We start from the raw sequence: 26,491 nt of genomic DNA, 5'->3' as shown, positions 1-26,491 counted from the left end.
TATATACTGTAACTCACCATGAGAATTCCTGTGTGTCCCGCCAATTGCAATCCTTCCTTGACATATGGATTTGGGCAGGGCTCCATTACATTTACTCAGGTACATGAACTTCGGTGGCATTTTGAAGTAATTGTGTTTCTTAGAGTAGTTTACATTTTACTTCTACTTCTTGAGTATTTATTAGTTAATTTGACGTGTGTTTGAGTGGAAACATAAGTTGCTCTTCCCACTGCGAGTAAATCTGTCAGTGGCAAAAGCTTGTTGACATATGATAGAAAAAAAAAATCACACATGCAATTTTTTTTGTTTTTGTTTTTGCAGTAACAGAATCGTCTCATTGTTTTACGTTTTGTCAGTAAAACATTATTCCTGGAACTTATATCAGGCTTTACGCTCAAATAAATACTCCACATACCACATTTTACTTACACATTTTTGGGTCACTACCTTTTACTTCTACTTGAGTACATTATTTCTTACTTGAGCCAGTATTTTGGCAACTCTACCCACCTTTTAATACCAAACAGAAAGCAAAAAATTAAAGCTTTGAATGTTTGTTTCGATATTTTGAGTCGATAATGGTGCAAGTTACATTACTGTAAACAGTCCAATAGAAAGAAAGTAATCCGTCAGGCCACAATTGAAGGTGTGTGTGTGTGTGTGTGTGTGGTGTGTGTGCATGTGTGTGTGTGCATGTGTGTGTGAGTGTGTGGGGCGGCTGGCACCTGCCTGTTATCTCTCCCCCTCAGACCTGCGCCTCCATTGTGCTCCATGGGAGAGCTCCAAATTGAGATCTCAAACATGAAGAGCTGACAAATGACTTGTGTATGGCTCCGCATGTGCACTAATGTGTGACAGGCACAAATGCAGCGGCTTTCATTACAGATTAATGCTCTCCCTTTAATTTTTTTTTTTTATATACCCAAACATATTTTTTTAATGGACCTTCAAATTAAATTGGAGGGGTAATCAGATTATTTGAGAATGTTATGTAAGGAATCACTCGTGCGGCGGATTTCAAAATCATTCTCCTCTTTGAGATTACTATTAGCCTTAGAGTCGTGCTGAATATCAAAGCGAGGGAGCGAGGCCTCTGCCACAGCAGCGCGAAGGCAAATCCATGCGCCGCGCGTTTTAGAGGCATGTCTTAGCAGATCCGCGCGGGTAATGACACAGCCCTAAAACCTTTACGGGCCTTGTCAAATATCCGCCGTGCGAAAGCGCTTTCTCACTTTCTCTTTCCGACCTGCTGAATCCATCATTCACAAGACATGCAGGTGCCTTTTGGAATAACGCGGGGGGAAAAGGAGAGAAGAAGAAAAGCCTTAAGGGTTCAGTTTAAATTGAAGCTCTTTTAATCATTTCTATTTTACTATGCGCAGTCTGAAATGTGAAATCAATAGTTATCAATTAACAAAGCAGTTTCCAAAGTGAGAGGCCTCAGCTTTACCGCAGGGTGGCCCACGGAAACTACATTGACAAAAATGGAGTTTGAAAGGAAATCATGTTAAACTTTGAAACTGTATTTAGCCAACAGTCACTGCCATTTGTTATTCTATATTTCATTTGCTGCGTGGAAAGCTAATTTTTTTAATCACCAGCTAATTTTCTACGCCAAAGGCCGAATCTTCCAAAAGTAAAGCACCACTTCGACAAATCCCAATGTTGTACATATTATTAAAAGAAGGACATTTTTTCAGAATTTACTGTATTTTCTGATTTGTAAAGTTTACTAAGTATATGATCTCAATATTTCTCAATATCATCTAAAGGGCAAGAGGCCTGTCGTTGTCCACCCCAGCCCTTATACTATAGTATAGATCAGTGTTTTTCAGATGGACAGACAATCCCCTACTTTCAACAGATCAAGTTCAGAGTCCTGATTGACGTTTCTTCCACGTCCAGCTGAATCAATTCATCAAATTCTAATATTTATCCACCTGCAATGTTTGAGAATTCATGTTTAATGCATCAAGTTGTATATCTATTTAGAAAATTATTATTAAATAGTTTGGAGTTAATGAAACGATTATCCTGTGATCCTGTAACTGTCATAATAAATCGGTTCAATATCATCAAATATTATGGAACATTCGTTAAGTCTGTGGCGATTTCCAGTCATTTCCATTCATCACCTATGACAGCAGGTACTGCCTCTATATGAGCCTTGTGGTACTTTTTTTCCCCCCCCCTAAGAAACATTTTTGTATCTGACGCCAACATAATGACATAGTAAACAAAACCTACTATACGCCTGAGAAAGTGCTATTTTACAATGGATGGACTTTTACTTCCCTTGTGCTTAGGCATTTATCTCCTTTCTCTCTAAATCCTAAAATTGCCTCAGAAAAAAAAAAGCCCCCACATTCTCGCATTTGCAGAGTGGTGCACAACTTTTCTCTCTCACCCCTTCCCCCCCCCCCCCTCTTTCCTCCAGTGAAAATTGAAGAGGCTTTATGTCAAATGCGGCTAAAGCCAAGCCTCTCCGTATCAAACAACGCGGCGCGAAAATGACTGTGGCTATGATAAGGCTGGCAGATAGAGCGGGCTGAGGAAGGAAGGGGGGGGGGGGGGGGGGGGAGCAGGGGCGAGGATAGTAGCGGGCGCGTATAGGGGGGGAGGAGACAAAACTGAAAGGAAGTGACTCTACTCAATTATACTGCAAAATTGGTATGACTGAATATTTTTCATTCAGGTGACTGATAGTATCTGCGAAACGGCAATGCAGATAAATAAAGGAGCCCCTCTGTCAAGAATAAACACCATTAATCATGAAGCCGGGGACTGCGTGACCGTCTGGCCCCCCCCCCCCCCCCCCTCCTTCCCTTTCCCTTTCCGACTTGCTCCATAGAGGAAGTATTAAAGAGAGGAGAGGGATGAATATGGGTGACCTGAAGGAAGTCGTAGCCCCCGGTCAGGGAGAGGAAGGCGGATGAAGAAGTGGCCCACGTCGCCGGCTCGAAGGACCGCGGTGACAGCGGCCGTATTCCGACAGAGATTATCTGATGTGATGAGGAAAACTATCATTAATTCTTATTGTTATTTATGGCTCCGCTTTACATGCGGGCCCAGTCTAGACATTATTCAAATGGGGAGTTTGGGAAAGTGACTGGGATATGATTTTAACCACCTTGGCAGAGGAGAGCAATGACTAATCGGATTAATCGTACTTTGTCAACCATTGAAGTAAACGGTTGATTTCTTGAGAAAGTTGTATAAAACAAACATAGTATACAAAATTAACTCAATATTTGTGTTTCATCATGAAATCTGAATACTGTAAATGCTCTAATAGAGGCATCTAGGGCATCTAGGACCAGGCCTTTATTTGAACCAGGCCACAATTAGAGACAGGCCTTTATTTCTATTTGAGCAAAATGGACTATCAGGAAAATGAAGAAAAACGAGATTTGTGTCCATTTGCACCTAAAATATTAGGTTCATTTATTAATTAACATTTCAAACCCTCTCCCAGCGTCTGGAACATTGACGCCTTTTATTTTGTCGGGACAACAGGAAGTGTTTCGTTGCTGTTAGCGGAGTATTGACATCAATGTCACTGCAGGTTTCTGTTTGGTTTTTACCGCGGACCGGATTATTTGTTGTTATCTTGTATAAAAGGCGAGTTTAGACGGAGCGTTTGTGTTTGTGATCGATCATGAGACTGACCCGAGAGAAGACGAGACGCTCGCGCTGATCGGAGGAGTTATTTTGAGGCGTGGGACTGACCTGCACACGGAGCAGCTGGACGTGCTTTGAAGACGCGATGGAGACTTTATTAAAACCCTGGAGGGTCACACAACATTTGTTTCTCCCCCTGTTTCCAAACATAGTCACAGGAGGTTTGAAAAGTGGCTAAATCTGTGGCAAAGCTCCTCCGCAGCGTCCGCATCAGCCTGGGTTCCCGTTTGTTTACTTCCTGCACGTGAGTTTTCATTTATACGAGTATGAGACAAATTCCTACCATGGGGATTATTTCTACCGCTATAGTTTCTAATAAAAGCCCCGGCCTGTTTTAGAGACCGGCTTTAATTTGCCTCCGCCAGCCGCGAACCCGGCCTCTGTTAGAGACCCGGCCGCTAATGGAATACAGGCCAGTATTAGAGATTTGACGGTAATTTCCACTAAATTAAGTGATATACCATATATGACGGGACAATAGCGCTTTACTGGTTCAACAATCTGAACCCTTTTCCAATAGAGGGTGTTCAGACGACGTTACGTTTCCCAAATCTTCACAGAATTAGCTTATGCATTCAGTTCAGAAAATGGCAAATTATCTAGACCCCTACCTACCAAAAGGGTCAAATGCAAATGGAAACGCGAAAAAGCAATGCAGTCAAGACATGGTATTGTTTTGCATTATGTGTATCTGCGAGTGTGCAGCGCAGAGCGAGGCCTCATCCCATCTGGAAGGTGCTGAGATAAGAGCCAGTGTTTATGCTAAACAACTCGCCGCTCCTCCATGCTAAGATTGGGCGCTTTGACAACAGTTTATGTAAATAACCCGAGCAACACACAACACATTTTTGTTTTATCCCAAAGAATATGGTGAATACAAAAGACCGCGTTTGGGAGAAACTGAGAGAAACGAGCGGAAAAAAGAACGTGGAGCGAGGGATTTTGAGGTTAGGTTCTTATATTACGCTTCACTCAGGACTGGGAAAACACTTGCTTTAGTATTTGAACATTCCTTACAACTTATAACTTAAATCACTTAAAAAAATAAGCATACAGTGGCGTGACGTGAGCACAGAAATAATCACAAGAGTCTGGTGAAGTTGCTTGGAGAATTCAATGACTTCTTACAACCACAGAAGCACATTCTGTCAAAGTCATTTGTGTGAGGCTTTGGGGACGTTTTAGAACTTTTAACCAGCAGTGTTCTCACCAAAAATATTCAAGTACGGTGCTCGAGTAACATTTTTCTCCATTCGTTCAGGTTAGAGATGTCCTATCTTACTTCTTCAACCACAGAAGCATGTGCTAGGTAGTTTCTGTTGCCTAATGCCCAGCAGTGTCCTTAACAATTTCAAAATGTATTAAAAAGAAAATATCACTGGACCTGTTCTGACTCTATTGATTTGCTAGCACGCCATTAGTGAAAAATAGCCGCTTGTACTTTGTTTTTTACACATTAATTCCTCTTACAGCTCCACCACAGAAGAATGATTCCTTACTCCTCCTAAGTGTGTTTCCAGGCAGAGAATTCTAATTCTAAGTCATAAAACCGGATCTCGATTGTGAAAAGAGCCGGATCTTTTTTTTTTTCAGTCAATCTGACCCAGAACTCCCCCTGAGCGATTGCAAGAATCAGTCCAACAACAGAGCAGGCAACACAACTGAAAGCTAAATGCACTAAAATCAAAGCTAAACGCACTAAAAATGATTTGTTAGACAGTTGCAACCTCTTTTTATTTTATTTTATTTACAAACCCGTCTTTCAAAGTGTACATTTTTGATGATTTAAATAAAAAAGTTTGCCTTTTATCGATCACATCTTAGATATTGTGAGTTATCTGGCTGCCGTAATAAAAAATTGACATTAAGAAGCAGAGCCGTGGGAAGATATTTTTGTTAGGGGGTGCAGAGGGACAAAATTTACCCCCAAAATACTTTTTCTGTGCATAAATCCTATTTATTAACCTTAACTCCCGCCTGAATCGAGAGCATTTTCTCCAGTTCAGCTTTACCCAAATCCTGTAGGCCAGTGTAACACCTCGTTTGAAAGACCTACAAAACTAAATGGATCTTTCTCCTCACATCAGATTTTTTTTCATCACTTTTTTTGTTGGGCAGTCATCTCATTTTTGTCAAATTTTCGTGACTTTTTTGTCACTTTTTCATCAAATGATTCCCATTTTTTGATGTCAAATTCTTGTCATTTTTTAGTTAATTTTTTTCTCAATTTTCCGTAAAATTTTTCTCACTTTTTTGTCAATTTTTGTCATTTTTTGTACATTTTTTGTCACTTTTTCGTCAGTGTTTTCTCACTTTTTTCACATTTCCATCATTGTTTTCGTCTCAGTTTTGTTGCTATTTTCACACCTTTTTTCCAGAAGCTTTTGGACTGGGGGTAAAGCTGGAGAAAATGTGCTCAGTTTAGGTGGGAGTTAAGGGGTTAATATTGCCTGCAGTTCACAAGCTACCCACCAGGGGGTGCTGCAGCGCCCTCAGCACCCTGGGTTCCCACGGCCTTGTTAAGAAGAGTGTTTCGAATGGCTCTTTGAAATGAGTGTATCCCAAAGACTCGGCTCCCAGTAAAGAGCCGTGAATCCCATCACTAACATCAATGCTGACTCAAAGCATGCTTACGAGCCTCAATTTAAAACCACCAAAAGCTCAGTTTAGCAGAATGCGCTCCCTTTCACACAAAAGAACACTGCATATCTGATTGATGGTGTAAACTGGAGCAGGGCAAAGTCCATTAACAGTGCGCCTGTGAACTTTCCCTCTGCAGTTGAGGCTTTGGCCGCGATGACAGAGGCGTGCTCTCCGCGGTCCCGCTAGAATACCCTCCAGTCAGGACGGCCCGCAGCTGAACAAACAGCCGACTGAATGAAATACCTACGAGCGCACCCGGGGCCCCCACCGACACCACCTCCGCCCATTTCATTCAGCGCTTCGGAAATACTGCTTCTTATATGACCAGACCGACATAGAAAGACGAAGGGATTCAAGACTGTCCTTTCTACCTTGTTCCGTATCTGCCTATCCACGTGTGCGACACTTCTACTCCACAACTTCTTCCAATCTCCATTTCTAGCAGCTCTGGCTTCCTTACTTTCCTCCACACTGTCCGAACCATCTCAAGAACCTCATCATCAAGTACTTTGCTGTCAGCGTCTCTGAAAGGCCTTGGCATCGACACAGTCTTTCATACTCTTTAGATCGCAGGAAAAATGGCATTCCACAAAACTTTGATGTCCAAAAGTTTAATATGAATTTGTGAAGCCAATGGGAAAGAAAAAGAAGTTACTTTTCTATAGTTTTAAAATGGCAAGGCAAGGCAAGTTAATTTGATTCAATTCATACACAAGGCAATTCAAAGTGCTTCACAGTTGCATAAATATAAGAAAACAAATACAATCAATAAAAACATCAACATAGAATTAATCAATTACAGTAAGAGGCAAGAGTGTAGATAAAATACTTTCAGTTATATGCATTTTTAAGTCTTGTTTAGATTCGCTGTCTTGAGCACTATTTTCAAGTCTTGTTTTGACTCGCTTTGTCTTGAGCATTATTTTTAAGTCTTGTTTTGACTCACTGTCTTGAGCACTATCTCGCTCTGTCTTGAGCACTATTTTTAAGTCTTGTTTAGATTCGCTCTGTCTTGAGCACTATTTTTAAGTCTTGTTTAGATTCGCTCTGTCTTGAGCACTATCTCGCTCTGTCTTGAGCACTATTTTTTCTTGCTCGTTCACACAAAGTTACCTAACCTCTGTTTTGTCTGATTGCAGAACATACATCCATATGTTCATCCATAAAGAACATACAAACTGTACTAACCATAACTTGAAAAGGTAGAAACTCAGGATGTGGATCGTTTTCGGCTGAACTTCATGGACAGAAATGATGCCCAAGACAGTCCACCCAGTGCCTGTGTGAAGTGAGTGAGTGGTGATGGTTGGAGCAGATTGGAAGTCTAAATCCATTTTCCAAACCAGAGGACGATCAGAACTGAGAAATCCTCCTGGACTACTTTTTAAAACCCTTCGCCACTTTGGAACAAAAGCTGACAGATCTTTGGACTTGATCTCTATCGTCGCTGCTGCGTCTGTGAGGCAGAAGACACTTCCTGCCTAAATAAACACATTGATGGGTGAAGAGCAGCTCTCCGCGGGGGCTCTGTCCCCTCTTGCCGCAGCCTTTGTGTGGGACTGGCTTAATGGAGCGAGCGAGGAGACCACTTCTTTCAATGGCACTTTATTACTTGACCATGGAACACGGCTAAACAAAACAGTCCCTCTCACGCGGCTCAGTGGCGGCTCGCGGTCACCCGGAGACGGCGCGGGACAAGCAAAAGTATTCAGCACGAGTCAATTATCAGCTTCACACTCCGGTCTGGGCGCGCGGGACGTTTCAATGGGAGCGCTAAAGCAACACAGCATTCTTAGCAGATAAGCAAATGACGAGCAACCACGTGTAATAGCAGTGGGTTCAGTCGGTTTATCTCGCAATATATCATCTACAAGATAAAATCGAAATTGCTCTTTGGAAGGTATGCACATTTATAACATCGAGAATATCTCCAATGTCAAGAAACTGCTGCTTGAAAAGTAGTTTATTCAAGACAAATAGAGTGAAGATAGCATTTTTCTAGTTTTCGAGTTTAGTACAATTTATGAGCTGCTGCCCAAACTTAGCCTAAAGGCAAAAAGGCGATCTCTATATCCACTTTGGGTAAGCAAACCTGATCAACTCACCTCCAGTCAACGCTCATAAACAGTGGAGGTACAATAGCACCACCCTCTCCACTCTCCTCTCAATTCTTTCAGGTTTATTTTAAGTCCACCTCCACCCCCCAGACCTTAAGGCGCTAATATCGAGTGGCACAGCGGTACCTTCCTCTTCACCAATTCATAAACCCGACGATTAGCCTGTGTCTGTAATTGTGCTCTGGTTCCTTTGCCTAATCCAGCAGGCGAAACAGAACCCCCCCCTCAAAAAAAAAACAAAGGACAGTTAATTTGTGATTTCCTCCGCTCATTTGAAGGCAAATTAAGTGTCAAACAGCTAATACGGAGCATATTTCATTTCACGAGCTTTTAATTTAATTCCTCCGCCTCATATCGCCGGAGCCTGTTAGTTTGCGCCCGTTCCTCGGTTGCGCGGGGGGAAAAAAAACACGGGAGTCATAAATAAACATGTTTCAATTAGGCCCTTCAGTGTAATAGGATATGATTGTGTTCATTTGCCACGTACTGATGGTGGATGTGGCACTGCGGCGTCCGAGATGCCCGGATTGTGTGCGGACGGGGGGGGGGGGAGGGAGTGAGCCTGGGCCTGGATTGATGGAACCGCCGCGGGGCCAACCCAACTGTAATTACAGGCAGTAATGAGAGGCTGCATGGGGAAGTACCGCAATAATAGTCCCTGTGTACTTAGGCATATCTTTGAGGGGGCTAATAACGATTAATTCTGCGCGGCGCGGAGAGAACTTGTCCTAAAACAATTCAATATTTCTCCATAAGCAGCCTCCTGTCCTCCCGTTACCCCTCGGGCGACGGCTGTACCCCTGGCCCGACCGTTTACGAGCGAGCGTTAGAGCGAGTGTTGACTTTTTTGGCGTCGGTTGGGTGCTTGTAAAATGAAAATTAAAAAAAAAAAGTTTGGCGAGGAGGAGTTGCTCTTGAGCTGGAAGTGTAATTATCCGCAGTTTGCCGTCAGGTGCTTGGACCTGAAGGGATGATCGCTGCGCGGAAGAATTCGGCGCTGCTTTTTTAATCAGGCAATATTAAAGCGGTGAGTCGACAGGAAGCCCACGGAATGGCAAGAAAACCGCTGGATTTTGTTCTGGATCCAATGGAAGCTAATGAAATCCTGGTCGATAGAATGAGGGTCATGTGTTTCCGATGTAGCAAACGTTGGTCGTCTTAAAATGAGTTCAAACTACTTCAAATCGCTTGACTTCTCCACACTTGGCTCTCTTTGAGATTAAGGACATCTTTGACATGTTTAGGCCATATGAACATGTTGGTCCCAAAGTCAGGACAACACACGGTTTCAGTTTTCTGCAGCTAAAATCTGGAAGTCTTGAAGATGCGAGACAGGCCTCAACTCTGACAGTTTCCAAATCCAGGCTGAAAACAGGTCTTTAAAGCTGAAAAGGTATTATCTGTACTCTTTGCTTTTAATGTAATGACATAATGATTATATTTATGTTTATATGCGATGACTTCATCTGCCTGTAATCTAAAGTAACAGTGAAGGACTTTGAACATCCTTGTGTACGAACTGTGCTCCACAGACTTGCCTGTTTTTGCACCCTTTGTGCCTCAAAAAAAGAAAAAGAGAAAATGAACAGCATTTTTCACTTTATCGTATGGCTGTGAATAAAGAACAAAGTCCTACTTGCATGCACTGAACTTTAGAGCCTATGTATGTACAGAAAGAAGGCAACATATAAAAAGACAACAAATACTTCTTATAAACAAATTAATCAGAGAGTTTCATCACTTTTGTTTGCATACTGTATTTTCTGTAAAGCTAAAATCATGGTCAAATCAACAGAGGAGCGGTACTTTTAACTAACTAAGGGATTTCGTTTAGGGCTGGGGTAAAATATTGGATTAGATTTCGATACTTGTGCTTGGAGTCATGCAGACACAATCATGCACTACGTTGTTTTCCAGTGGCAGTTACACAGCACTTTGTGACATTTTGTTTTAATGCCCTTTTCAATATTAACACTTTTCTTAACACGGTTTATGAATTTTGGACATATGACTTTTTACACATTTGAAGGTAAACATATTACTTATCATAATTACAGCAGGGGGAGGCAAGTTTGCTCGGTGAAGGGCCGAACCTTTTCATCGTCAAAAGAGCAAGGCTGACCCTCCCATTGTGGGCCAAAGTAAAGCATCACTACTACACATGCGTCGTACTTCATACATGGCCTAAATGCTTGTTTTGCTAAGACATTTTAAAGGAATTGACAGTATTTTTTGGTCAGGCATTTCATCTCTGATTTGTGTAATCATTTGGGTTCCTTGATAGAGGGCCAGTATTTGCCCCCGGGCCTGCAGTTGTGTACCCCCGGACTTACTGTATCGCAATACGTATCGGATCGGCCCCTGAGTATCGTGACTAAAGGGCATCGTCCCAGCTCTATAGTTTTCATACTTTGAAGTTGAATATTTCTTTGCGACCCGCTGAAAAAGATTCCGCGCCAAATCTTGCGTTTGCGTTCTAGCCTTGAGCGATCGTTATCTCCCGCACATCCATTTTGCACATGACAGACAATACGCAAAATGATCGACGCCGATTTGAACACTCTGGAATCAAAGTCATTTTCTATAACTCTCCGGCTGACATCGACAGAGAAGAGCGCGAACACGCGGCTTTGAACGCGGCGCGCTCCTAAACAGCTGTCGTCTAATCATGACAAATAGTCTCTCTGGACGTGGAGTGTCATATTAAACAGCTCTATGCCTAATGGCCTGGATAAATAGGCCATAAGTAAGTAGCATGGCGGCGCAGCATCCGTGTCCGCGCTGACAGCCCGGAGGCGCGCGTGCAGATAGCGCGGTGTCCAGACTGACTTCATGCATACGCTCCCCCCCCTCCCGCCCCCCCTCCTTTCCCCTCCGCCAACCTGCGCTCCCGATCACGCCAAAGCGCTCCTGACGGATAACAAGCCGCGCTGTTTGTTCGCGCCCGTGTAGCCGCCGCGCGTTCGCCCCATTATCTCTGCATAAGCTAAATGCTAAATTATATTTGCCATTTTGTTTGCGGTGACACGGAGCATCAATCACATCCCCCCCTATTTTTTTTTTTTTTTTTTTTTACTCCCTCCCTCTTATTCTTCCGAGCGGGGGTCGAGAGGTGTGTGTGTGGGGGGGGGGGTGGGCATAAAAAATTCATTACGCTTAGTGACACATCAGCAAGGGAGAGATATGACTGCGAGGAGAAGAAGAAGAAGAGGAGGAGGAGGAGGGGTTGTGTTGATAATGATGAAGAATATCAAACATAATACGGCCCAAGTAGCTGCCCCGTCCAATTTGTCCTGGCCGCGCGCTGATCGCTTCCTCCGTGCGCCTCGCGTGGTAACACAGCGGAAGCAGAGGAGCATCTCCGGACAAGAGGAATACAAATGACGGCGGCGTGTGCGGGGGGGGCGGAGTGATTAACAGCGAAGGGAGCGAGTGGTCTGCACGTTCAGGGACGCGGGGGCCTTTGAAGTTCCTCCGCTGACCTGGGCAGCAGCGCGGGCTAATGCCGGCTCGCTAATAAGCATTGTGCTGTATGAGCTATTCATAGGCATATCTAACTGGAGGATGAACCAGGAGTGAGGACTTTTTTAGGCGAGACACGGCAGGTGAAAACATGGATTATTCACGCCGTGGTCAATCGATTTGCGGCAAGTGTTCTCCCTTGACATCTTTGTTTAAATGCCAGAGGAAAACAAAAGAGACCGAACTCACCCTTTGCCAAGTCGACTTTGTGACTTTAAAGGAGCAGGTTTCTCCATCCTGAGATATGTCCTTACCTGAGCTTAGACGAGTCGATACGTACCTGTCTGGTCTTTGTGCCCGTGGAAGAGCGTGGTCGCTTCCAACTTCACCCCCGTTTGGAGCTATAGGAATACACTGGGAGAGGCCAAATGCTAACAACATCTTTGGTCGTTTTGCGTGACTGAGAGCACGCACAAAGACCAGATAGTTACCCATCAACTCGTCTAAGCTCAGGTAAGAACATATCTCAGGATGGAAAAATGGCGGCCTTTTCCTTTAAATGCCAGAAAAAAAAACACAAACGACCAAACTCACCCCTTTCGATGTCTACTTTGGGACTTTTACTCTACTCGCTTGCCGTTTTTAAGGAAATAACTACGCTTATTCGTTCACAAAGTTTGGTATCCACGTGAAGCACGAAAGGCAACAGAGATGATGGTGTAGAAATATAAAATTAGGTTTTCTTTACACTCTTGCAACAACATCTCCACTTAAGTAGCTCCAACAGAGGGGAAACTTTACACACTTGTGGATTTCTTTTTACTAATAACTAGCTTGTTCAAAAACTTGGCTTCATCCATCATTAAGATTTAGTCACTGAACATTTGAAAACATTTTGGACATTTTTTCCTCATATGTTATTCTGGAAGCATTTCTTCCCATATGTATTGACTGAAAAAGCACCCAAGTCTCTTAAAGTTCTTTTGACCATGATTGTAGTGTAATAGGCAGATTTATTCCTTAAAATCAACAAGAATCTGTCGGAAAAAACTGCATTTTAACAGATTACAATTGCAAAGTGTTTTTGTTTGGGTCAATGCTTGTCATCCTGAAGTGATGGTGGGTCCAGAGGTCAGAAGTTTATATCTCCAAATTTGATTTATTTTAATATATTTATCCACCTGCCGTGTCTCGCCTTAAGAGACAAATAGAAAATGATTAGGCAAAGGGGCCTTTCTGTATGGACTTTGTATATCCCCCTCCTGACCAACGGCTGTATTCTCAGGGAAAATAAGCTCTGGGAGTCCCTCTGTGAAATGCAAAAATAGCATAAATGACACTTGAAATAACTGAATCCTCCCTGATTGGACTTCCTGCTCAAGGGCAGCGGATCAAAGTGCGAGCGACAGCGTTCACATGTCAGAGGCAAGCAAATGAACATGAACATGAGCCACAGGAGAGACAGAGAGGGGAGACAGGAGAGAGAGAGGGGGGGGGGGAGAGGAGCAGCATCATAAGAGCAGTGATCAAGCCCTGTCAGGGGGTAGAGGGGCCGCTGACATCCCTGACACACCAACTGCTCTCTGGCAGCTCACCTCATCTGTTCACTCCTCCACTGGGAGCAATCGCAGCGCTGGAGTTTAGGTTTTTACAGCTTCCCAACTCTCAAGGTTTATGTCTGTTGGGTTAATAGAGAGGTAATGGAGAGACCCGGCTTGTGTTTGGAATAATCTTGTTGTTTTCTGCCATAAAACTCACACAAATAGACTGATTACATCCCCATCTGAGAGTTTTACAAGAGACCATTTTGACATTTTGGCTCTTCTTTTGTTACCTACTCAGTATAAATGCAGATATTAGGATTCATCCATCCATTTTCTTCCGCTTTTCCGTTGCCAGGTCCCGGGGGCAGGTGTTGGAGCTGCCCAAGTCACATTGCACCAGCCCCTTGTGGTCTCCTCGCTTCACGTCATAAGTTTAGAGTGAGAAAGAAACCCTTGTGGGCGTGTGTACGGTGAAACACCCAGGTAATGCACCTGACATTGCGGGTTTTCTCTCGCTCTACCTGCCCGAGGGAACATTCGGCGGTGGAGGTTTTCCAGGCCCCGCGTTGGCGAGTGACGCGCTGGGATTAAACGTGTTCCTAAGTGTGACCTGAAGCGTGCGGACAGACTTACACGTGAAGCGGCGGCACGTGGGAGGGCTCGTAGATGTAGCGGCCCTGGGCGTGTCTGTCGTCGATGGGCACGGGCGGGTGGAAGGCGGGGAAGAACTGTGGCGCCGCTGCAAGGGAGAAGGAAAGAAAGTGTTAACCTGATTGTACGTTTCAAATTAGACCTTACAGTGGACACGTTGTAATGGTGAGTGTATATTGTTCCTGCTGTTGGTCAGGCCTCGGTTCAGCAACACTATGGGTCCAAAGAACGAGATCAGCTGAAGACCTGAACATCTTCTCCACTGACGACACGAGATGATAAAGTCACGATTCATCGGGCTCACGTTTTGAAAGAGTGGTTCATGGTTCACGCATGTTGGTATCAAACTGCAGATGTTTTTTCTTACTTTGTGGTAATATCTTTGGCTAATATCTGTCTGGAAGTCTTCTCTAAAGGCGTCCAAAAGTGGTGACAATATTCCAAAACATGAGCGTGATGTTGGCCAATAGAAACTGTCAATTTTCTTTTTGGAGATTTCTTTCTACCATAGAGTTGTATCTTCATATCTATAACATCCACAATCACCATCTTTTTCAACCAGTTTCAGAAACTATTTTTCGTCTCAACATCTTGAGGTTGGAATTTGCACAAAACAACAAATGAGAAAAGCTGAATGCAAAGTGACACGTTTCCAGCCTATCCAACCAATTGTGCGACGACATCCTTTTCAAGAGGCATTTGCATAATGTCGGCTTCCAAACCCGTAATCTATTTTTACCCCTGAAATTGAGAGCGTTCTAGCGGATTCCCTTGTTCATGCTTCTGCGCTAACCTTGACTGCTCGACACGGCTTAATCGTAAATATGGAATTTGGTGTTGCAGCTGTGCAGCCCATTGTTAAGACAAGCAGCAACAAGTACCGTTTTTTTCCCCCCTCGCTCCTCTTATCCCGCTGCAGGAACATGACGCTGTTAAAGAAAAGCTCACATTTTGGGCCAATTTGGACTCTTAATCAATACACTTTCATAGCGTGACCTAATCTTCACAGCGAGGTGTTTAAACTGCACTGATTCAACATTTCCCCATAGATTTTTATGGGAAATTGTAACTTCAAGGGCCATTATCTCGCAATGGAGTTTTCTCACTTTGTGGCGACAGCATCTCCTCATGAGTAGCACCGACAGACACCAAATGGTCCAGCCTTGTGCAATATTTTTGAAAGAGTCTTCAGATTTTTCAACATCTAACTCTTAAAAAATCAAGGTAAAATTTTAACTAGCTCATCAATACTATAACACAAGATATCCCAAACCCCTCTGGACAAATATTTGGGCATACTATGTCAATAAAGTTAACCTATCATTTTAAACCTGGCTATATCCATTATCTTGATTTCGTCACAGAAAATATAGGGGGGGAAACGTAATGACGGTAAACAAGACCTCGAGTGCTTCGACGTCAGTCCGCCACCTGGGAGGCTGCACAAGCCTGCAATCATTGGCAGCCTGCCCTTCGTACTGGACTGCAGAAATATGAAACTACTCTGTCCCATAACTGAGATGTAAAAAGACAAGCAGGGAAGCAACTTAAATCAACACAACTACACAGCCAAGTCCAACTTACACCTATGACATCGGAGGCCGTGTCTGTCAATCTAAGCAGACACAGAGAACGCCGTCAAGACCTGACCCCCATCACCACGAATCTATGGCGTGATGCCGAAGACCTCTATATATTTGTTATATTTATTTGAGCCACCAAAAGAAAAAGTTGAAAATTGAAAAATTGAAATTTTGACCAACTTTCTTGCCACTAATAACCTGCGGACGAAATATATCCAAAATCCATCCATCCATTTTCTTCCGGGTCGCGGAGGCAACAGTCTCAGCAGAGATGCCCAGACTTCCCGATCCACACACACCTCCTCCAGCTGTTCTAGGGGGACCCGGAGGCGACACCAGGCCAGCTCGGAGACATAGTCCCACCAGCGTGTCCTGGGTCTTCCACGAGGCCTCTTCCCACTAGGACATGCCTGGAACACCTCCGCCACCGACCAGGAGGCATCCGGAACAGATGCCCTAGCCTCAGCTGGCTCCTTTCGAAGTGAAGGAGCAGCGACTCTACTCCGAGCTCCTCCCGGGTAACTGAGCCCCTCACCCGATCTCGGGTGCGCCCAGCCACCCTGCGAAGGAAACTCATTTCGGCCGCTTGTATTCGCGATCTTGTCCTTTCGGTCATGACCCAAATCTCATGACCATAGGTGAGGGTGGGAACGTAGATCGATCGGTAAATCGAGAGCTTTGCCCCGACTCAGCTCCCTCTTCACCACGACAGACCGATACAGCGACCGCATCACTGCTGACGCCGCACCGATCCGTCTGTCCATCTCACGCTCCATCCGTCCCTCACTCGTGAACAAGACCCCGAGATACTTGAACTCCTCCACTTGAGGTAAGGACTCCCCACCGACCTGAAGAGGGGAAGCCACCTTTTTCCGGGGGAGAACCATGGCCTCAGATTTGGAGGTGCCAAAATCCCCTTGGAACAAATCTTTCATGTGATTTTAAACCTGGCTCTATCCATGTTTTAGATTTTGTTGCAGAAAATATAGGCAAGAAAGGATAATGGATACAAACACTTACCGACTAAATGCACAGTGTTTTTCCAACAAACGCCTGAGTTTACGACATACTAAAGCAGGACAAAGCAAACTTTGTTCCACGACTGGTTTAGCGCCTTTAAGTCAGTGATCCACATGTGGCCCTATTCACTTTCAAATCCACATGACTTTATTTCACGACGCACGGCTCTAACTTTTAAGCAAACAGCCGAGCGAGCTAATTAATCGAAGTGCACAAACTGTACAATCACGTTACTGCCGAGCACATGTGTTTTTTATGGGTTTGTACGGCGGAGTTGCGTATCACCGCCTCGGGGCGATGCAGTGCGTATGTCAACATCTGCATGCCTCCGCGCGGCGAGGCTGCGGGCTGCCAGGGACCTGTTTTTTTGCGCTTGTAAACAGCTGCCGGAGGGTGCACCCGCAGCTCCGCCAGCGCCGTACGCGCTAAACACAGCTGCCGCGCTTTAACTCATCATTCATTTATTTATGGAAGTCGGGCCGGTGCCAGCTTGGGCCTGACTGAGCGTATGCCGTTACGGAGTCATAAAACTTTAGCTATTAGGAAATGTTCACACCTGAAGCTTCATTATGGTTATGATTTGGCGTATAAAAGCCTGCGGGGGGGGAGCTGGTTTGGTTTGCAGGGATGAGCGCAGACGTATTTGCTCGTAAACTCAAAAGGAAGACGGTGCAAAACTGGTGCGAACACGAAGGAATAAAAAGTCGTGTCCATGTCCAACGCAAAAGAGGATTTTAAAGAGTTCCTGTGTTATTGAAATCTCATCACAAAACATTATAGTCTTTTGAGAATCTGAAGCTTGGAGTTTTTGCTAGTGTCGTGACTCTCCTTCGCAGCTGTAAAAGATGCGCAAAAGTTCATGAATGTGACGAATCAGGACGAGCGGAAGAGCTAGCGGAAAGCTAGAAACGAGTCATGGGGCCATTCTGTCGTCTGAGAACAGGAGAAATTGGGTACGAACACTCAAGCTTCAAGTCTTTTAGAGACAGTGATCAACGCCGATCTTGAAGTTTCCCAAACTGGTCTATAGAAGAAGAGGTGGTCAGTCGAGCTGCTGATTGGAGTAGACCAGTAGCAGTACTTTTATAATGAAATCAAGTACTTTGACCACCACTGTATAGAAGTAATATGGTACACACCTTTCACAGATTATAGCAAAAGGAAAAAAAATCCTCTAAAAAGCTTTTATTTCCACTTCCAGTTTCCCAAGTCTTTTAAAGCTGCTAGTCTGGGGCACTTAAAAAGCCTCTAAACCCGCGCCGAGATACCCAGGTGAGGTGATGTAATCGAAGTACATTCCGGAGACATAAGACGGCTCCCAGCTATGAAACTCCACAGCTGTCTCGCCCAGCCGCTGCGCTCTCCACACGACTGGGAAACTGCACTGGATCGAGGGTATAATTGGGGGGAGTGCACTGAAGACTCTCACATCCGCTCCATTGAGATGTCACTGGTCAGTTTTGAGGTAAAGAGCGGAACCACGTGCAATTTACAAGTTCAAAGCCTTTTATCCATTATTGTGAGTGTTGTAAGTTATGCTTAGGTAATGCTTTAGAATCAGTTGTAAAATGCTCATGTATTGTTGTGAAGAACTGTGGCTGCCTCCTGAACGAGATGGAGGCACAAGAGAGTTTTATAGGCTCTGTTTACGGAATGGTTTTGGCTTCTATTCCTGTTAGCTAGTGGAAGGTAAAGACCATAGAAATCACAGAAAAGCCTTTAGCTATCTGAGCTTGTTCCTGCAAAGGTGCACAGGTCTGGGACTCGACGGCTAACAAAATGTACGCAAAATTTTGTTAGCCGTCGAGTCCCAGACCTGTTCAAATCCCCACACGGACACGGCTAACTCTCCATAGGAATGAACTAGGAAGAAAAACAGTCCTAACCCCAGGAAGTGAGCCTCACATTCTAGGTCCAAACAGTGTTTTGTCAGTTCCATTGACAAAACAGCAAAAAAGCTGAGATTTGAATCCCTGACCTTCCCATCATAAGACCAACTGTTGCCCCATAGCAACAGATAAAAGGTCGAAACTGTTTTGCACTAAATTAAAGTATTTCTCCAGTCACAATGAAGTTACCCTTACATTTACAATAAGCCTTCATTGTGTATAAAAATAATACTAATTGGTCCTTAAAGGGGCTAGATGCAAGTTGGCAATTTTATACTCACTACTGCCAACTCAGGTCACACGTGTTTAGTGACAGTGCAGGATTTTAGAGGCAGATGTGGTGAACAGGTCTGGGCTCATTCTACACATTAGGACATGGCTGGAACATGTATGGGGAAGAAAATACTTAATTTTAACATTTCTAAACTCCGTATAGTCCCTTTAAATCATTACTAAGTAACTTGTGCACCCTAGAGGCCATAAGCGCCATTGCAGGTGTCTTAGCATGTTGTGACAGAAAAATTCACTCAAACTTGGCTTTAAATCCTGTTTAGGTGGCGCTAGCCCACAGTTAGCTTCACCCGTTAGCCTGTTAGCTTCTTCTTCGTGATTCCATTAGTGTGTATTGGTGACTCCGACCCGGTGGCAGGCAAGTTTGCGTGCGATCAGAATCTCTGAGGCAGGTTCAGATCAGTCCTATAACACAGAAAGGGACTTAACCACTTAACCCTCACCTGAACCGAGCACATCTTCTCCAGTTTGGCTTTACCCAAATCTAAAAGGGGAAAAAAACAACAAAAACGAGGCAAGAACGCTTCAAAAAATGTGACATAAACTCGGCGACTGCGCAACAAAAAAATTCCGATCCAGTTTTGTAGGTCTTAGCTTTCAAATGTTACTCTGGCCTATAGGCTGCAAACTCCAGTCCAGAAGCTTTAAGATTTGGGTAAAGCTGAACTGGAGAAAATGCGTTTGATTAAGGCGAAGGGTAAGAGGTTTAAGATCCATTGGACCCGGAAGTAGAGTGATGACTATTCACTTAAAGGAATAGGCCACCGTTTTTACATACTGAGATATGTTCTTACCTTAGCTTTGACGAGTTCTTTAGGACCTGTCTGGTCTTCCCCCGTGCCTTCAGTCACATAAACACAGCGCAGACGGCGTTAGCATTTAGCCTCTCCCTCTCTCCTCTATAGCTCCAAAACAGGTCAAGACAGAAGCTACCAAGCTCTTCCACGTTTTCCCTATTTAAATATGGTTACGTGAAGTGTTCCACTACAAAGTATAATTACACAAACTTAAGCAATGTGGATTTTCTAAGTGGATAAAAGGGGGAACTATATTGTAAGGCGTAATAATACCAGGAGTAGTTAGAAATCCGCGCAGTAATCTTCACTTTACTGCGCAGTAATCTTCACTTTACTGTGCGGATGCCCTCCTGGTATTATTATGCCTTACAATATAGTCCCCCCTTTTATCCGCTTAGAAAATCCACATTGCTTAATTTTGTGTAATTATACTTTGTAGTGGAACACTTCACGTAACCATATTTAAATAGGGAAAACGTGGAAGAGCTTGGTAGCTTCTATCTTGACCTGTTTTGGAGCTATAGTGGAGAGGGGGAGAGGCTAAATGCTAACGCCGTCTGCGCTGTGTTTATGTGACTGAAGGCACGGGTGAAGATCAGACAGGTCCTAAAGAACTCGTCAAAGCTAAGCTCAGAACATATCTCAGTATGTAAAAACGGTGGCCTATTCCTTTAACAAGAGGAATATCTGAACAAAAGAAGAGAGTGAAATATTTTTTAAATAAACGTATTTACTGTCAAGAAGCAAAACCTCTCAATGTAATTAAAACAGCTGACACATGGGCATATACATTTCTCTCCCTGCGTCTCACTTGACCATACGACCTCTCCCCGTTGCGGCGTCCTTCGTCGCTATCACACATGTGCATACACCTTCTCCAGGCCATATCAGCGACACAGAGCTGCTTTTTTTTTTTTTTTTTTTTTTTTACTTATTCTGTCACTCGCTGATTGTTATCGCGCTCACACTTTGACCTCCGTCCGGACCGGCAAATCAGAATAATTTTTCACACTGAAGCCATACATATGCATCGCGCACAAACCCAAGCTGATTGTAGACAAAATAGCGCATTTCAATTTCACCGAGGCCTTTAAGAAAAAGAAAAAAAAAAACGCTTAAATAAAGATCTCAAAAAAAAATATCCAGCCCCGGGGCAAGTATAAATCATACAGGGAGCAGTCAGGGGGAATATGTAGCCGAGTCGTGCTCCGAGAGTTAAAGCAGCGGCTGAGGAAGAGGAGGAAGAGCTGGCCTGGAGAAAAGCATAGAGGTGGATAGATTGGCACTCCGCTGAGGCCTTTCCAAACATCATTCACTTGTACATCGGGTTCAGGAAGGAAGCGTTCCTCTCTATTCATTATCCAACACTGACAATACATATTCTTGAATTGTTGTTTAGAGGTTGTTTTCTTCTGTTCGTGAGCAATAAATACAACATACAGAAAAGGGTTTGCAGCTTTTAGGTCGATCTTTTTAGTTTTCAAACTTTTTCTGACACGTTTTGCATTTGGTCCCCTCAGAATTAAAAGGTTCTGTCTGAGTTCTAAAAGTTTTGACCACTTTACTCGTAAAAACCTCAAAAATGCATCAAAATCTTGTAAACTCTGAAATACTGTAGCCGACAAGAATTTGAGAATAACTATTTCAAAACTGAGAATAATATAATTGTGTATAAACTATGTTCAACCAAAATAATACACTTTGCTACAAGTAAAAATGCGATTCCTCGATCAGAGCTGATTCACATTGTCACGTTATGATTTAAACCCAATATTGGTTTCAAATCCACTGTGAAAAGCCATAGTCGAGACACATGAGCAATCACTGCAAACAGCCACAACAATCTGTGAATCCTAAACCCAGGCCCTGAGAGCCACTGGTTAAGTACGTCCTTGGGCAAATATGCATAGGCTTGTACAACCATGAAGGAGAAGGCATTGACCGACTTGTTCAGTCTAGACAAACAAATGAGTTCTGACAGTGAGCGGCGCTGGAATGCATGCTCTCACACAGCACACATTATTGGACTTTGTGTACTACGTCTTCTCTCTTCTTTAATTGCATTCAGCCACAGAAAGAGCGTCTGTGCCGAGAGAAAGATGGAGCCCATAAAGCAAACGCTTACAGCCGAGTATTGATCTAAGGGAAATAGTATAGCGCGATGTACCGGCGTCATGTGATGAATGGCAAAGGCAAGAGCGACGCAACACATGAAATCTTTCCTTGCCCGGGATGGTGTACAGTACGAGAGCTCAGCGGAAGAGAACATTAGACTAATTTATACAGCGGTAATTAGGCCATTAGACTTGAAACAATCTGGGACCTGTAATTAAGCAAAGCGCTCGGAAAGTAAACAGCCAGTCCCAATGAGGCAGGCAAAACAGTGTTGTTTACATGTCCAAACAGCTTGAGGTCTGAGTGCAAACAAACAAGATGATAAAGAGGCTGGAGAGAGCGGGAATTCACAGCTCAGCTGTAGCCTCCAATCCAGCGCTGCTCCGGGACCCCTGCATCACCACAGGCACAGCACTGAGAGGATACGAGCTGTAGAAGAGGTACGAGTCTGAGAACCCGGCTTTAAAGTGATTAAATACATGGCTGTGATTTAGAGAACACCACACCCTGATTCATCGATTAAACACCGTCATCTCTTCATTACCACATCAGAAGACTATGAGCAGCTCTTCACTCTCATGCTCAAACTCAGAGTGTTTCCTGGTCGGCTGCAGCAGAGGTGTAAGAGGAGCGTGTCTGAGAGCTGAGATCATGAGTGTGCACACAGAGGTGGCATAATGAAATGTGGCAGTCCCAGCCAAGGCACAGGCTTCATCTGTTCCACATTAGTAATTCACAGGCCCCAGCGCTCTGCGCTCTACTCACTTATGACAATCTGTCACTGGCTCTTTGTGCTCTCCGTCCGCTGTTACAGCGAGTCACTGAACCCTCACCGGAGTGCGCCGCCGCTCGCCGTTAGCCGTCAAAACAATAAACTCACAATGCTGAGTTGACAACAAAAGACAATGGAGAGAAATTGTTTGCCTTTTATCAAAAGCCCAATAACAATTGTGAGTGACAGCTCAAGTATCACATCAGTGTGATTCCAGCGCAGTGTGGAGAAGCTCCTTTGTGGGGAAACTTCATTATGAAAGGAGATTAACCAATAAGGATATTGCAAATGATGTGCTTTAGGCTTTATCCTCCCCTTGTCATCCTCTTCTTTTGAAATGATTCAAGTGTCCAATAAAGGACAAGGCAATTACCATCGTCTGTCTAATGAAGGGAAAGCCGAGCTCTGTTTGTGCTGAATTAGAATTAATGAGCTTTGGTCAAAGTTTCACTTTAATTGCCCTTTCATTAGGACCCATTTGTAATCGCGTCTTAATGACTTCATCCTCTCCTTTAAACTCATATTTCCACTCTGTAAAAGTTAGATCATTATGTGGCAAACAGACCAAGTGAAAATCTTCAAAAAGATGTCTTTAATTTCACTGGAGGATCAGGGCGCTGGGTAGAAACGGTCTTTAAGAAACATTTCCGCTTTCCTTATTGATGTGGGACATTTCACTTGTGGCAGCACAGAATCATTGTATATTCATCATTTACTTATTCCAGATTTCTGAACCCGTGCAACATAAAAACACAAACTTCAATGCAGTGTGTGGGCGCAGTCGGCAGTGGAAAAGTTTGATGCGTGCCTCTGGTTTCCTTTTGTAGCCGTGAGTATTAAGTGGACCGGGATGCCCCCGAATATCCACCAGCGCAGGGGCAATTTAGCGCGGGAGTAAACAACCGCGGTCCCAACAGGAAACAAGGGGGGGGTGGAGATGGATTGCAGGATGGAGTCTGCCCTCTCTGTTCTCGCTCTGCCACTGTATACATTCTCTCCAGTGACACTCGCGGCCTGTTTGCCTTGCTAATGGAGAGCAGCGGCGGCGTAAAAGAGGTGGCAGGCTCTATTTAGATAGGGCTGTAGCAAAGTAAACTCCGGAGCAGCTTTTAAATAAACCTCGGTGGACGGTCGGCAGCGCTCGGAAGCTAAAGTTATGACCCACAGTTTGGGAGAAAGGAGGGGGGGGGGGGGGGGGTGATGATGGGGGTTCAGCGGTATCAGGTGGGAACGGCTCTTCTGGTGTGGTGTGTGAATGTGTAAAAAAGCCGAGTTGAATTGGGAAGTGTTTGCAATCAAAGTGTCATGACTGGGGCTGGTACTGTTAAACGATACCGGCATGGTATGGGAAAAAAAAGTTTAGGTAGAGTATGGAAAAAATAAAACAATTGAAGGTAGGTACCGGAAAAAATCTATTGTTTCACATTTTTTCCTTAATATATATTACATTTTTTCAATTACTAATATTTTCCTATTTTCTCTCCATTTTCCCCCTAATTCCCCCTCACTCCCCTGATTTTTTTTCTGAAGTTATGCCCCATTTGTACCCTTTTACACATTTTTTCTTAATTTTTGGCCACAATTTCTCCCAATTTCCCCACATTTTCTCCAAAATGATTCCCCATTTTACACACATTTTTTGACATTGGAGATGAACCCAATATTGTACATTTGCAGATCTTCCGTGCATTATTGTTCTCGTTCTAGATGACAAATATTTGAGTATAGATATGAAGTAACGTTCAGGTAGCGGTATCCAAAAACAAGTATCATTAAAGTACTGGTGTAGGGAGAAAAAAAAACGGTCCCCAGCTCTACTCACGACTGGGTTCATGTTGTAATACTACTAGATTTAAGATTTTTACACAAAATATATCCAAATAGAAGATACTTGTGTCACTTGAGACAAATTTTCACAAGAACCCATTTGTTGGAGGTGTTTCATCTTCATGTTTAAGTTCTTATTTATCATGTGAACATGCTTCTCTGCTTCAATTGCCTCAAAAATATTTATTTGTTCTGGTTTTCTGTTTATAATATTGTGTCTAAGCTGTTTAAAAGGGTAGTGAAGGCAGTAGTGATACTATGTGTTAAATATATTACAATTGATAGTAATTTGGCAATGACAAATTGAAACTTTGGCTGACCATTACTGACATGAATAACAGGGACCTGGTTTAAATGGTTTTATTTTGTTGATTTTTTAAGTTGGAGTCTGCATGAGGTACAGAACGTGGTTGAAATGTCTTTGTTTCCAGGTGGAAGTAAGAGAGCGAAACAAACCCTGAATGTTGTGCATGTTACGGTGTTGGTTGGCGCGCGTCGGTGTAGGAGTTTTGAAAGCCATAAACAAAAGGGGGATCTGGGTAATTCAGCGGCGGGACGTGGGAAGGGAGGTGCGCTGCCAGGGCGAATAGGTGCGAGTCTTTGTAATATTTCTCTAATCTCTACAGTCAACCTCGACCAAGTTCAGGATGAGGTATATAGCGAGGGATTGGGGGGGGGGATTAAAGAGCAGAGAAAGTGCTCGTCCTCCCACTGTGGAAAAGAGAAAAGTTCATTTCCGAGCGCTCGGAGCCGGGGAGCGTAAACAGAGCGGGATTGCCGACGTGTTTCCAGCAGCTCTCTTACATCCCAGCCTCCCCGCGCACATGGACGGTCGGCCCGGCCCAACGGGGTCCGCCGGGAGAGGCCCGTGATGGAGGGGTCAAGAACTGTCAGAAAGACGGACTCCTCAACAAACGTGACGGTCTACGGGGGGGGGGGAAAGGTTATCTGTGTGCACTGTCAGAAAGTCTGCACGCTGTGAACGGCGAGATTTGGGTTTGAAGGCGAGACGCTGCAGGTGAACGGGGGAACAAATAAATACATTTAGAGAAAATCATTTGAAACTTCTGGAATAAATATAAGGAAATAATATATTGCAAGATCTTAAAGGCACACTGCGCAACATTTTGGACTTTACTGTTGCTCTCAGTGACCAGCTCGACACAGAAAATGCTATTTTTGCAGGGAATAATCAAAGAATGGATCTGGATGAGGGCCAAACCTGTTTAACTCTCAATTCTACTGACTTTAGTCGACATCTCCATGGTAACGAGCTGGAGACGTACCCACTCCTGGCTAAGTTATAGTCATGTTTCAGCAGAGGCGAGACAAAAGCACACGTTTGTTTGAGGTATTTTTCAATGGTGAAAATATCGATCATAAAATAAATGCTTGTATTTCAGTTTTGTTTATTGGGTGAAATCTTACACGGTGTGGCTTTAATAATGGAGACAGGTTTGAATTTATTTAATAATGGAGAGAGGTTTGAATTTATTTAAGAATTTTGTTGATACATTTCTTGCAAAGATTGTTTTCAGAGGGGATTCTGGATTTCTGAGTGTGTAGGAGCTACTAAAGTGCAGGAGTGTAAAGAAAACGTGCTCTAAAGCTTTTAAACGTCTGCTCATGCGCCTTTACATCGCTGCCTTTTTTGCTGCAGTTGTTTCCCAGAAAGGGAAATGCCCAGGTATTACAGCGTCATCGGTCGCCTTTTGTGCTACACATGGATACCAAACAATACTTGTGAATGAATACACATCTGAAAGACGAAGGAGCGCCATGATGTCGAAGTTATTTCGTGAAAATCTTGAAACCAAGATGTTAAAGAGACTAGACGCAAGTTGGTCATTTTTATGCTCACTACTGCCGCCTCAGGTCTTACGTGTAACTGCAATCTCTATATTAAGCTCGTGCATGACGGCACTTCAGACCCGAAGTAACGACTTTTTGAGTGACAGCGCAGGATTTCAGAGGCAGTTGTGGTGATTAGTTCTGAGCTCATTCTTTAATGGATACTTTAAATAAGCTAAACTAGATAAATTCTAGGTTTTGAAACAACTAATTAATACTACGCAATTCGTCGGAATCCAATTCTCTTT

The 26,491-nt window shown here is 43.8% G+C and overlaps 1 protein-coding gene across 2 annotated transcripts in view; it reads right to left on the bottom strand.

Annotated features, from left to right (window-relative positions):
* Window positions 1-26,491, bottom strand: part of gli3 (GLI family zinc finger 3) — a 132,121-nt gene that overhangs the window by 66,296 nt on the left and 39,334 nt on the right. For both annotated transcript variants that reach the window (XM_079575900.1, XM_079575901.1), the window contains exon 3: window positions 14,081-14,186. In XM_079575900.1, the coding sequence (XP_079432026.1) occupies window positions 14,081-14,186 (106 nt within the window). The remainder of the gene's footprint in view (window positions 1-14,080; window positions 14,187-26,491) is intronic.

The sequence above is a fragment of the Gobius niger genome (genome assembly GCF_951799975.1).
Source record: "Gobius niger genome assembly, chromosome: 18".
In the NCBI taxonomy this organism is placed as follows: domain Eukaryota; kingdom Metazoa; phylum Chordata; class Actinopteri; order Gobiiformes; family Gobiidae; genus Gobius; species Gobius niger.
Note: the sequence above shows the minus strand (reverse complement) of the source record. Positions and strands in the feature narration are given on the sequence as shown.